General features: G+C 38.5%; 1 protein-coding gene across 1 annotated transcript; it reads left to right on the forward strand.

Annotated features, from left to right (window-relative positions):
• Positions 1-3,131: 3,131 nt before the first annotated feature.
• On the forward strand, positions 3,132-12,932 carry LOC121517817. The gene is made up of 3 exons (XM_041799866.1): positions 3,132-3,382; positions 5,688-7,200; positions 9,159-12,932. Exons 1-3 carry the CDS (start codon positions 3,345-3,347, stop codon positions 9,915-9,917), a joined length of 2,310 nt encoding a protein of 769 aa, XP_041655800.1. The 5' UTR covers positions 3,132-3,344; the 3' UTR covers positions 9,918-12,932.
• Positions 12,933-13,743: the final 811 nt, after the last annotated feature.

Raw genomic sequence — 13,743 nt, forward strand, 5'->3', positions numbered from 1 at the left:
AAAAAAACAGGATATTATATGTCAGAGGTGCTTCTGCTTTCTTACAGCAGGTGGCGCATCAGCAAAAATATTCAATACACATTTAAATACTTATCTAAATGTGTAGAAAGGCAGACTCTTATCATGTGAGATTTGAGTTTCAGGGACTTCCTGTGATACGGCGAGATAACATATTGCTCAACAATAAAGAAATGGCCCAGTTTTGTCACTTCCTGTTGCCAGTAGGGGTGCTACATCAAAACGATGAAATTAACCTTTGAATTTGTACAGGGGCAGACCGTGATCCTACAAGTGAAATTTGAAGGCAATCAAATGATTAGTACGAGAGTTGCACATACTTCCTGTAAGACTGGCGAGACATCGAAATGCTTGCCATCACCACCGGGACATCCTTCAATGAAACATATCTGTGTTTGGGCCAATTATTGAGGCCTTTCTGTCAAAATCAGAGCTCAATAGGTTAAGCACCGTAAGAGGATTGATTATACTAAGACCTATTTGTGTCACTTCCTGTTAACAGTAGGGGGCGCTGGCGCTATGATGAGATGTTTGCATGTGGGTGTGTCCGGTGTGGTTCTGTTGTCTTGTAAGAAAGAGCTGAAGATCACAGAATATTGTTTACTAAAGTAATGATAGGTTAAAGTCATTTGGCACCATGAAAAGCACCTTATTCTGGCATAGAGATGAAGCTGGTGGACTTCCTGTTTGGATTTGGGCACAGGTCCAAGAGGCTTTTTTGTAGGTCTGATGATGATCCATATGCAGACCAAAAATCATAAGCCTAGGCTGAATGGTGTGTGAGGGCTGAATATTTAAAGCAGTGATACTCAACCTGTGGCTCTAGAGCCACATGTGGCTCTTTTATGTCTAAATTTAAAATATTATTCCCCCGGAAAACCATAAACAATGGAAACTTTGACCTCAGATTTATCCATTGAGATTGTTTCCATCATTTAAACATCCATCCATCCATCTTCTTCCACTTATCCGCATTTAAACAGTAGGCTTAAATTGTCAAACTTAATTGTCAACCTTTATGTTTTGTCTGTTTATTTCCATTGCCCTTATTTTTAATTTTTTGCCTTTTTTTTACCCCTTTAATCCACTTTTGCTGCTTTTAGATCATTTTTGACACTTTAATCCGATTTTTGTCCTTTTTCTCCAGTTCTTGCCTCTTTTATCCTGCTTTTTGCGAATTGCATTTTTTCCCTTTTTTGCCACTTTTTGCTCATTTAAGGTGCCTCTTGCCTTTACATTTCATTTTTTCCCATTTTCTCCCAGCTTTTGGCTGATTTTTGCCAATTTTAGTCACTTTTTACTCATTTTCCCCCACCTTTTTGCTGCTTTTTGCAGCTTTTGTCATTTTTCACTTATTTCCCCCAACTTTTTGCTGCTTTTTGCCAATTTTAGTCATTTTTCACTCATTTCCCCCCAACTTTTTGCTGCTTTTGCCAATTTTTGTTACTTTTCACTCATTTTCCCACACCTTTTTGCTTCTTTTTGTCAATTTTAGTCATTTATAACTAAAATTTTTCCACAGTTTTGCAACATTTTTTTTACCATTATTGCCACCTGTAAGTCATTTTTTTGTCACCTCTCACCTATTTCGTCCACTTTTTCTCCACATTTTTTGTCACTTTTCGCCCAGTTTTTGCCATTTTCTGCCTATTTTACCACTAGTTCACACATTTTTGGACACTTTTTTTGCAGCTTTTTAACTTTTTTTGCCAGCTCTAACCTTTTTTTTTTTTTTTATTGCCACTTTTCACCACTTAGATTTTGGCTCTTGCAAAGATATTTTTCAACAGTTTTAAAGCTCAATTGCCAGAAGGGAGCGCTGTGACAGAGTAATCTTATTGATGTATGCACTGGGGGGACAATTTTCTTTAAAGTTTGGTGAGTTTCTAAGCCTGTTAAAGCCCCTAAATTAGTGATTCTTATGACAGAATAATGACACATACAGGTGCAATAGGGTCCTGGCCAGCTGATGTCGATGCTCAGGCTATAATTAAAACTCCTACAGCTGGTAAAATGTTTTAAATCTTATTAACAACCCCCTAGCATGGACGTAGGTATAAATGAATTTTGATACATAATTTGTCAGATATTCACTTTCTGTATACAGACTCATCTTTTTAATTCTCTTCTATTGCTGAGGAGAGTTGCTGCTGTTTAGGAGAAATGCAAAAAAAAATGTTGCCAGAAAAGGTTAAGTAAGTTATTTATGTAGCATTAATAAAAATAATTGGAAAAGGTCGTTATATGTGCAATAATAAATTTATAGAAGTGATAAGAAACCCATGCCTTGAAATAAATACAAAAGTGATATTTTCTTTATGAACTATTTCATGTGTTTTCAGTGTCTCTTTCCCTTATATTTCACAGCTTGTAAAGGGTCTCCTTTTTTTAACGTGTTTTCATTTACTGCTGTTCTTCATTCATGAATTTGAAACTTGATTTACTAATCCTGATATACTAGTAATAGTATTATATTCCTCTGATCGCTGTGTGTGTAAAATAAATTGGTTATATCTATTATTCCACAATTGCAAATCCGTTGTCAACCCATGTTCATGCCTTCTTTCTTCAGTTATTTTTAGATTATTTTAATTCTCACATGTTTATTTTGTTGATATATGGGCTAATATAGCTTATTCTAATCTTGGATGTGTGTTGTTTTTTTTTTTTTTTACTTCTATAATTCAAAGTCTTCCCTTAGAAGACGAGGTACTCCGACTTCCGGTATGGGGTGGAGGTCCTCGGCTGCCTTTTTTCGTTATTTGATATTTGTGACGGTACTCTTGGCGTATTTTCCTTAACAGTTGATTTGTTTTTGCTTATTCTTATTTCGAACTGACTGGTATTGCCCTCCTCCCCCTCCAGCATTCAGAGCAACAGTCAGCATGAAAATCATAAATTGTGTAAAAGAAAAAATAGAAACGATTGTAGAATGTATGTTCTTAATATAGATAATACGGAATAATACTAATGATACTAAATTATACAAATTATGCTCAACATTAATAATTACTAAACACATATGATTTGCAATATTGAACGTAGCCCTTGTAACAAACCGGAAGTTCGCAACAGGAGCGGAAATCGAGAGTTTTAGCGCGAGTCTAGTCAGAGCAGAGTTTTTCAATGCGCGTGCAGGTACAAAAATAACCAGACAACCGACCGTTATATGTAAGGACGACTAAAGACGAAAGAAACAAGCGTTTTTTGGCAAACCGGACGTGTCATAACTTTAATTTCCGTAGTTAGCTTGTCTTCGTTATTATTTAGTTTATATTTTTCAAAGACTTCCACGTACCTGAAGGTTTCCCGCTTTCTCCCGTAGGATGTACCCGACGACAAAAGGCCCGGAGGCGGCTCCCAGGTAAAATTACAACGTTTGACAACAACCTCGAAAAGAAAGTTGATTTTAATGTTGTAGAAAGTAAAACTAATTCTTAGACAGGAGGGACTTATTTCCTCATGTTTAGTCACTATTCATTTATACCTTTTTAACTGTGACTGAGTCAGTTATCACAGTGAACAGGGCCGTGCTACAGAATTTTAGGTCACAAGGGGCAGCCGCAGCCCCCCAACCCCCCACACTCCTTTTACATATATATTTGTGTATAAATGGAGGTTTCATACCACCAGAATTTTATATTTTGATGTGACACTTTTGAAAATTGAGTAACTTAAATAGCGCAGAAACAAAAGTAGAAGTCCAGGACTGTTTATTCTGGTGACAGAAACTATGACTAAAAATGTTTGTCCTCTATTATTAGTTTGCTAGACTGGACTAAGACTAGCTAAAATTGATCTTTGGTGATAAAAACTCTGGTGAATAGTTGGTTTTTAATTAAGGAGACTGAAATGTTAGCGCTGGACTAATGGGAACAGTTTCATTTCTCTACTGTACATAAAAGGTCTAAAGGACATTATGTTCTTTAATGTACTTTAAAGTAATGAAAGTATTGATTTGACCTTAATTTAATTGTTTTACATTTAAATTTTACAATATGTCTAATAGAAGTGGTTCAAGAAAGAAATTGTTTTGAATAAAAGTAAAGACTGGAATATATATATCTTTTTTTTCTCTTTTACTTAAACTGGACTGAAATAATATTGAGATTTTGTCAAGCTAAAACTATATTGGGTACAAATGACTGCGATGAGACTGAAACCAAAGACTAAATAGCACTGAGTCCAAGGTAGGGCTGGGCAATTTTTAAATCGCAGAAGATGCAATATTTCTTTAACCTGAAAATTGTGTCAAAATAGTTGTTTAAAACTTTTTTGCAGCAGAGATTTTATGCATTACAAGTCATGCAATCATCTGCTGGCATTTTTTTAGAATAGTCTATAACAATCCTTGATAATAATAATCACATACTAAATCACAATTGCAATACTGGGGAGAAAAATCGCAATTAGATTATTTTCCCCAATCATTCAATTGTTCTAGTCCAAGGTACCCCATATTAATCAGTATTATGTTTTTTTTTTATTTCCAAAAATTGCTGGCAAACTCCAACATCTGTGTTAATTTTGGCAGCTATTCTAAATTTAGTTTTAGTCAAATTAAGTCCCTTTAGTCTAATTTTTAACCTTCATAAGGTTTTTTTCTAGTTTTCGTCAGAAATCAATAAAAAGTCCTTACATTGTAGTCCTTACTATAAGTGAAGAAAAAAAAAAGAACTTATTTGATCAGCAATCAATTGTAAAATTGATATAAATTCACCCCATATTAATTTACCATGAGTACTTTGATTGATTTTAATAATAATAGTGGTTTCCTATTTTTGCCTCAGCTGGGGCAAATTTCCTGTTTTAAAAACTTGAAATTATTGTCTGATGCCAACATTTAATATTTGTTTAGAATCAGTAATTTGTATTTTTTCTTGTAAATTTCAGACTTGAAACTCTGTGTTTGATTAATTGTAAATATTCTACTTTATAATCTTAAAGTATTTTTTCTTTCCCCTAAAAATGTAGGCTTTTTGGTGAAAAATTAATGGAATCATATTATTTGTTATCTTTTAGGTTCGTCCTTATACACTGTTGTACATTATGTTTCCAATCATGATTTTAGAAAAATACATTAATCTAATTTTGACCATGCCAGATATCAGACGTGGTCCTATGCAAGGTTATAATAGTTCTGGATTTTTCATTAGTTTTGATTCTTAGTTGTTTTAACTTTCAGTGTTCAATTTCAGTTTAGTTTGAATTAGTTTTTACTGCTGGTTTGTTAGTTTAGTTTTTATTTTGCAAAAATGCTTCATTTTAGTGTAATTTTTATTAGTTCTATTTTTTATTTTCCTTTTTTTTTTTTGATAGATATCAGGGCTGAGTGAACATAATACATTTTGTAAAACATACTCAATCAGGCAATTCCTCAATTATCACTTTATTGATTTAAAGTTGATGTTTGAATTCAACTTCTGATATAAAACTACCACTGTGTGAAGTCCTAACAAATCCCCCTTAGATCTTGAATGGCGTTTTTATGGGAGAGATGGTGGCATGGGCCCGGTGAAGGCCTGTGAACAGGCACCCCATACCTGACTTGCTGTTTTAAACACATAACTGCAGAGTTTACAGCCTTTTATATAATAAAAACATGTTGTTACGTTTGCTTCTCACGTTTGCTTACTCACATATTTTTGTGTTCTGTGTGTTTTTCTCAGCTTTTCCGGTATCAACTTCCAGGCCAGGCCTGTTGTGGGAGCAGCTCAACAGAACATCATGAACCTGGTTCCAGTACAGCTGATCATGCAGAAGTTGGTCCCGCCCCAGATGAGCCAAACCAACCCGACGCTGAACACGGCTGCCACTGCGAACATTTTACCCATTGTGCTGACTCAGATCCCAATACTATCAACCCCGAGTCCCTCTGTTAGACAGCCTTCCAGGACACATCTGAGGAATATCTGCCTGAATAAAGTAAATCTGGATCATAACTCACCAGACAAACATTTACCAAAGGAACAGCCTTTACATGTCAACAAAGTTCCTGTAATTTCAGTCCCTGCAGAAACCTGTCAGAAGTCAGGAACATGTCCAGGTCACTTCCCAGTGGCTGCTGTATCTTTAGCCAACATGAACAAAGAAAGAGGACTGATTCCTGTCAAGAAACAAACCCAGACTGTCCCAGCATCTCAGCTCCTACCGCGTACTATCACGCCATTATCTTACTCAGCCCCTGGCTTCAATGTGGTCCACAACCCTCCTTTCAAGCTCAGGAATCAAGCTCTCGCTCAAACAAACTCCCCTGTGCCACCCTCGACTCAAATCCTCCCAAACGCAGCCAGTAAAACTGTGTGTGCGACCCCGTCTGCAGGATCAGAACCAAATTTAGAGCCGACTTCACACACTCCACAAAGGCCCAACAGCCCCAATAGAAGGAGGGTTGAAGACAAGGACAGCTCAGCACCTCCAACTCCGCTGTCTTCTACAATCACTTCAGAGATTCCCCGGACTCTGGCACAGAAAGAAAGGGCGTGCAAGCAACCAGATGTAATAAATGCCACAGTTCCTACACTGGGAAAAGGCAGACAAGGAGAGGAAGGTGCCTTGGTCCTGTGCAATGGGAAGGTGTTCAAAAAGAGCAGCTTAATGTTTCACATTGTCAAAAGTAACTCAGCATCTCAGTTCCACACAACAAAAGTACCCGCTGTACAAAATTCAGACTCAGTGACGCCTCAAACAAAGCCGGTCTACAAATGTGTAATTCCACGCCACTCACATAAAGTCATCAGCCTTTGTGAGAACGATTCTCCGGGCAACAAGCCTCAAAGAGCAGCATCACAGCTGACCTCCCCTGATGGAGACAACGTCCTTTTTATGCCATATATTCCTCCGAAGTCTGAGTCTGGAACATCAGAAGATTTAACCTCTAAAACGCAGAGAGCACCTGTGAAGGAAGCAGAGCAGACAGGCACAGGAGGAGATACAGGAGATGGGAGAAAACTCCACAACAACATCATAAATCTAGGCATAAATCCTTCACGTGTCAGTGAGGCTGCAGGGGTGAACGTGAATGATAATGAAGAACCAAACGTCAGGACTCAGCAGAGCCCTGCCATCCAACAGGTGAAGTGTGTGGACGCAGCTTTAAAACAACAAGAGCCAGAAGACACCAGCATTTCTGACAGCAGCAGCTCACAATCCACAGCAGACATGGATTCCTTAAAGGAAAAGGTAAGCAGCTGCTGTGACCATTAGTCTTTTAAAATATTCTGATATGTTTTTGTTGGGAATGTGCCTGGGTTAGATCTGTTTTAACACATGTACACACATGTGGACTAGTTATTTCTGCTCTATTATAGCCCTGTATACTTTACTTGTGGGCCCTTTAACGTGCACAAGAGGGATGAATTTACATTGTTTTTTATTTACTGTAGTCTTGATTCTGATAGAGAGGTTAAGTCAGGTCGATCACTCGTGATGTGCAGCCTCCAAACGAGAGAAAAACGGGGGCAGAAAGAGAGCAGTAAGGCTGTTGGAACGAATTTGGTGGTTCAAATATAATTCAATTATTTAATAATTACTCATTAATATTTGAAAGCTGAATTTACTATTCAAAGGTGTTTTTTAAAATATTTTTGCTGTTTATAATCAAGTCCCTCCCGTCTCTCCTTTACCGCTACTTCACCCATATGTAGGTGTAAGAACCAAATGTTTCATCACGTGAAATGATGAACAATAAAGTGTTCACACCAAAACACAGAGGCGCAGTAATGGCCTCCATTGGGGATGTTTATGTTATGGGATGTTAAACTCCATAGAGAACTGCGTAACGTGAACCACTGCGACTGTAGACATGTAAGTACATGACTTTTGTCATTTTTGAAAAGAAAACAACTCACCGCTGTTCTTTAATCTTCTTTTAATAAAGAAATGTCCTCAAGTTCTGATAAAACTGGCGCTTTAGCAGCATCAATGCTAGTCTCTTCTGCCATAATGGCACCGGCCTCTTGTTGCTGCTTGTTTATGTCACGATTCTGCTGTGCCTGAAAGTACTGCCCCTCGTCAATGATTGGTCCTGTCACTTTCTAACCGGGCCCAAACAGTTCAGATGGGAGCTTTGCAAGATGGATCTACCAGTGAGAAACAAGGAAACGGGCGAATCCGTCTGCTTTGCAAGGTTACTCTGCAGTAGTCTCTGTCTGAAAAACGTCTACAATAACAAGGGGAAGAGTCGATATCCTCAGCGTCTGGGCTGCTTCCTGTCAGCAAGTGCCGTTTACTGCTAGCTTGTTGAGGACCTGCAGCAAGGCAAAAACTATTGACAGGTGTGTGTGTGTGGGGGGAGGTGTTCAAAATAAAAGCACAGCTTTTAGTTGACGACGTAGATTTGACTTTCTACCGATCTGATTACATCATTAATCAAACAGTTGTATTGATATACAGCGATGGATCGATACACCCCTACAAATGGAAAACATGAGTGCAACACAATGTTGCACAATGATCACTGAATCAGTTCTCTCGTTCTCTTGATTGTAGGAAGCCATAAATGTAATTTATCTCAAACTCAAATTACACCCCAGCAGTAGACAGGGCCTTCTCTGATGGAGTTCTTTTCCCCCCCAGTGCATGCGTGAGTTTTGTCCGACTGCTTCCTCCAGCTATCTAAAAACATGCATGTTCTGGTAATAGGTGACTCTAAATTGCCTGTAGGTGTGAATGTGAGCGTGCCTGGTTGTCTGTCTCTATATGTCAGCCCTGTGATTGACTGGCAACCAGTCCAGGGTGTACCCCGCCTCTCACTCAATGACAGCTGGGATAGGCTCCAGCCTATAGAAAATGGATGGATGGAAGTAAGAAGCTCACAGAGAATGAGTGAAGGGTGTGGATTAAAAGCCCCTGTCTGAAGTTTGGCAGGTTGGAGTCAGACAATGTTCACGCATGGTCCATTTTTAGGACCTGGAGTCATCCCTTTGTCTCCCCTCTGCTCTCTGTCTGTAACATTAATGTGCATTTTAATGGGATGATAAAGGGACTTCACAAAACTAACTTAATGATGTCTGAATCAAACAGACGGAGGCTGAGATGAAGAGCAGAGCGGATACACACAGTTGTCCTGAAGGACTGCAATGACTGCTAATCTTCTTATAAACTTAAATTTACATAAAGCTTTATTTTTCAACTTGCAGAGCTCTGTTGATCTCACATTGAGTTCTTGCCTGGATCCAAAGTCCTGTCAAAGGTCTGATGGTCTGCTCAGACAGAAGTTTGGGGTCAGTGCAGGTGTTAGAATTAGCCTGCAGAGGATCGACCCTTGGTGCCGTCCTGCAGAACTTCATCATGGTGGCTTCCATCAGGAGACAACATTCAGAGTTGGTGAAGAACTTCCTTCAGCAGATCCCTACAGCAGATCTGTCAGTGTGTCGAGTGAAGAGGAACAAGATCCCTACGGCGAATCTGTCAGTGTGAAGAGTGAGGAGGAACCGTCAGGAGATACTTCACCTCACACGTGTGATAAGGCTCTAAAATGTTCACTGGAGGACTACACGGAGCCCATAGAGGATGAAGAAATCCTGGAGAAGCAAACCGCACACAAACAGGTCATCCCTACAGACGAAAGCAAACTGAGGATAAGACGAACAATGAAGCGCACAGTGTGTCCATGCTGCATCCCTGGGACTCAAATTAAAGCTCTGACGATGGGGCAGATGAGAAGGAAAGGTGAAAGAGCAAGAAAACGTAGAAGATCACCTGGAAAAACCAGCGGTCAAACTGCAAAGAATGAAAGCTCTGATACCCCCGATAGTGACAGGTTTTGTCAAACGTGGTCGGAGGACTTTGATGATCTGAGATCTTACGAGGAGATTACAAGACTCAAAAAGCTCCTGAAGGAGAGAGAAGCAGCTTTAGAGCTGATAAGAAAAGCAACGGTTGAAACAGAAAACTAACAGTAGGATTTAAGCACTCATGTTCAGGAATACAGAGTCATTCCTGTTTATTTCGACACCCTTATCAATAATTCCTAATGATCTTTGCCTTTGTTGACACATCTATTGATACTTTTCTGTGATTGGTGCAGAGATGACACAGAATCTAGTTATTCTGCTTTGGCCCTAAGCAGCATAAATCCATAAATATTCTGTTAACGTTGTGCTGCTTTGCACTGAATCCCTCACAGGCACTTCGGAGAGTTTAATCTGAAACAGTGAAAATAGAAGAATGTTGTTAGCACACGCTGTTGTTATTGCAGTAGTTTTTGTAAAAACAAAGATGTACTTTTCCTGACATCAAATTTAGGCATGTTGTGATTTTATTTGATTTAACCAATAAGACCTTAAAGGAAGATTTCACTATTTTTGGAGTTGGGTTTATAAGGCAGGGGTTCCCAGCCATTTTCCTTGGCCCCCACATTCGTCTCTAAGGGAAGCTAAGCACCCCCATGGCCCTCTTGGAAAAAATAAACATTAATTTAACTATTTTCAGTGACAAAATCCCAGTTTATAGGCTTGCATAAATGTGTTCCTCACATAAGATCTATGTTTAAACTACCCATCATAATGACAGGGAATTAGGGTCACTCTTGAAAATAAAAATAATAAAGAGAATCTTTTTGTTTTCATGAAAAACTCAATATTTGCTATATTAAAAAAATCACAAATTTACATATATATATATAATTTTTTTTCAGTTTTGAATTTTTACAGTTGTAAATTAACGATTATAAAAACTTTACACTTTTTCAGTTCATGTCATAATCAAAGATTTTTCAAAACTCAGAAATTTCAAGTTTTTCTTCATTAATTTCCAATTTTTTTAATTCTGGGTTTATTTGCTCGTCCACATATGACTTTATAATCTCTAAGTTTCAGGGATTTCTACCCAAAATTTTGACTGTTTTGCCCCAAAACCACCGTAGTCTTTTTATTATATTTTTAAGTGGGCCCTAATATACCACTCTAAACTATTTCTAATCATGATTTTAGAATAATATATGTAAATCTAATTTTGACTGTCAGAGCAAATAAAGTCCTGCGTGGCCTCTAGAGGTGCCTGGACCAGGTTGGGAACCACTGGTATAAGGTACTTGGCGATAGTAGTGCCATTAGCCTCCAGAGATTTCAGAAAGCATTGCCCCTTCAAACAGGATGGGGAAGCTATGCTGTAAAGCATCACAGACGGGTATAGCTGCTCCATGTAATTCAGTGAATTTTAGGTAGAAATCAATGTTTGCTAGTTATCAGCCACTAGAAAAATAGAGCACAAGCCATTAACTAACTTTGACAACAAATTTCCATTAAGCTCTCCTGGTTGGGGTTGGTTCATCTATTCTATTTTCAGTAAGGCGGAGAACTCTGGATGGCGAGTGATGCAGGCTGCAGGCATCTGTGAGCCATTTTCTTCTATCGCAAGTGTCCTGAAGAAGAGTTGAAAAGTCCCACTTGTGACAAGAGCAACTCTCATGGGCACAGGCTCACAGTTTCCACACCTGCACCATCAGGTTAGCTGACCAGACTCTGCTAATGTTTCTCTCCCTCTCTTCCTGCTGAGTCTCCATCCGTAGAAGTTCCTCTGTGTACTCCAGATCATAAAAGTATCCACAGTAAACGCAATGTCATCATCACTAGAGTCAAAACCACTAATTTAGTGTTATCTTAGCTGTGCTACTCTAGTTTCCTGTAGTTGGTAGCTGAAGCTCGCGTTGCAAAACAGTCCCACGCACAGGGGCTTTCTGGGTGATATAGCATGCAACTGAGCCGTCATTGTTTTGGTCCATTTTTACCTAAAACTCACTAAATTACACAAAGCAGCTTTACCTGTCTGTGGCGCTAATACAGCCTAGCTTCCCTAAGTACATCCTGTATGAAGGGGCAACCCAACTTCAAAAATACTGAAGTATCCCTTTAAACACATCATAATATAACTTTGTCACCTTGTTTGCTAGCTGCCTAGCTTTTTTCCTGCCGGTTTCAACATTTGATTAATGCTTTTATAAAAACATCATATAAAACAGAGTTTGGGTGTTCCTACCACAGCTGACTGGAGTGGAGGATGACCGCCCTGCAGCAGGAGAGGGCTGAGTTTCTTTCTACATGACCATCAACGGCCATGACTGTTGATTACTTTTATTTTTAGTGCTAGTGTGAATTTTATTTCAGACTATTGATTTAGGTTTGTGCACCAGCGCCTTGATTTAGTAGAGGTGTCTCAACTGGAAAATAACAGAGTATCAGGAGTGTTTAGGCTGGAAAGCAGTATTGATAAGCTTAATTGTTACTGATTTATTGGACTGGTTTTCCATCCCCATCCTTACTAATGTTCTAACAAATAAGTTAAAGTAGTGTAATGTATGTATTTTTAGTTGTGTGAGCTATTATTGATTGTATTTATTTATTTGTTTGAAGCACTTTTGAGGGACGTTTGGTTCAGGCCATTTTGCCGCCCCCTGTAGACAATGTGGTTCATTTTATCTCTTCACTGTTTTGTTCCTGAACGTGTAGAGGGTTTAAAAATTAAACACTAAAGCTGGGAATACGCTGTGTGATTTCAAGCCGACTCTTTAACAGTCGTGTTGGATTGTCAGGTCATACGGTGCGACTGAATCGCTACGATGCACGACCATTGCCACAATTTTTTTGCTCACTGTAGGAGTGAAGTCAGGACCGACTGGGACAAATATCTATGAAGTTTCCTGTGAAAACATCCCACATAGGAGGTTAAAGTCATATCCTCTCTCTAACATACACACCATCTGTATCAGCTGGAGGTCCATGGGTAGGACTATTTCCTGCTCTTCTATTTCCTTTATTATGTCTAAATTGGATAAAAGTCACACAGTGTATGCCTGGCTTGACTCTGCTTCTTTTTACCTTAAATCCTAATTTACTGTGAATATTTTCTGTAAAAATGTAAAGCACTTCTGTTAGCTGACTTTGACCTAGTGGCAGTGATTACTGACATTAAACATGACCTAAAAATACTCATTGGTGATGGCTGTTTTTAATTTTACCTTTGTAGCTCCTAAAGATGCATCAGTATTTCAGTGGTTTTCAGACTTTTTTTGACCAAGGTACACCTAAGGTTTAGCCAAAATCTCAAGGTACACCATATTTAGAGCAATACAAAATAGACTTTTTAAATAATGTGACAGACAAGGTGGCCTGTAAGGGGGGATAAAGGGGAGAGCTTTCTGGGGCAAAAAGTGGCCAAAAAAAAGTCAGAGATGGGCAAAAATTGGTTAAAAAAGTGACCAAACAATGAGTTGAAATTGGCAAAAACTTCTTGAAAATGTCAAAACGGTGGCAAAAATGGGTAACTAGTGGCCTTAAAGGTTTAAATGTTGTAAGAAGAGGTTAAAAAGGTGATGAAAAAGGCAAAATTGGGTAAAAAAAAAAAAGGGGGGGGGGTGGTCAAACAAAGGCAAAAGTGTGCAAAAATTGGCTAAAAGGTGGCATAAAAGGGTTGAAAGTTGTAAGAAAGGAGTCGCAAAATTAGAACACAAGTGGCAGATAAGTGGCAAAAAAAAGGATTAAAGTTGATCAAAGTCATGGGATAAAAGGGCAGAAGATGGCCAAACAATAGCAAAATTGGATAAAGTGGCAAAAAGGTAGCAAAAATGAATTAAATGTGGCAAACGTTCCAAAAAGGTGGCAAAAACCAGTCAAAAGTAGTAATAAGACGTGGCAGAAACACTAAAAAAAGCAGCAAAGTTGTCAAAAGAAGTGTTAAAAACATATCAATAAGGAAAATAAATATTGGCTTTGGCAAAACACTTAG

The sequence above is a fragment of the Cheilinus undulatus genome, linkage group 11 (genome assembly GCF_018320785.1).
Source record: "Cheilinus undulatus linkage group 11, ASM1832078v1, whole genome shotgun sequence".
Taxonomy (NCBI): Eukaryota; Metazoa; Chordata; class Actinopteri; order Labriformes; family Labridae; genus Cheilinus; species Cheilinus undulatus.

What these genes read in the sequence shown, in the direction of transcription:
- LOC121517817 (XM_041799866.1), top strand. Translation starts at nt 3,345, where the DNA reads ATGTACCCGACGACAAAAGGCCCGGAGGCGGCTCCCAG. An exon ending in GGCCCGGAGGCGGCTCCCAG is followed by an intron (nt 3,383 to 5,687) that starts GTAAAATTACAA and finishes TGTTTTTCTCAG; the next exon opens with CTTTTCCGGTATCAACTTCC. An exon ending in TGGATTCCTTAAAGGAAAAG is followed by an intron (nt 7,201 to 9,158) that starts GTAAGCAGCTGC and finishes TTCAACTTGCAG; the next exon opens with AGCTCTGTTGATCTCACATT.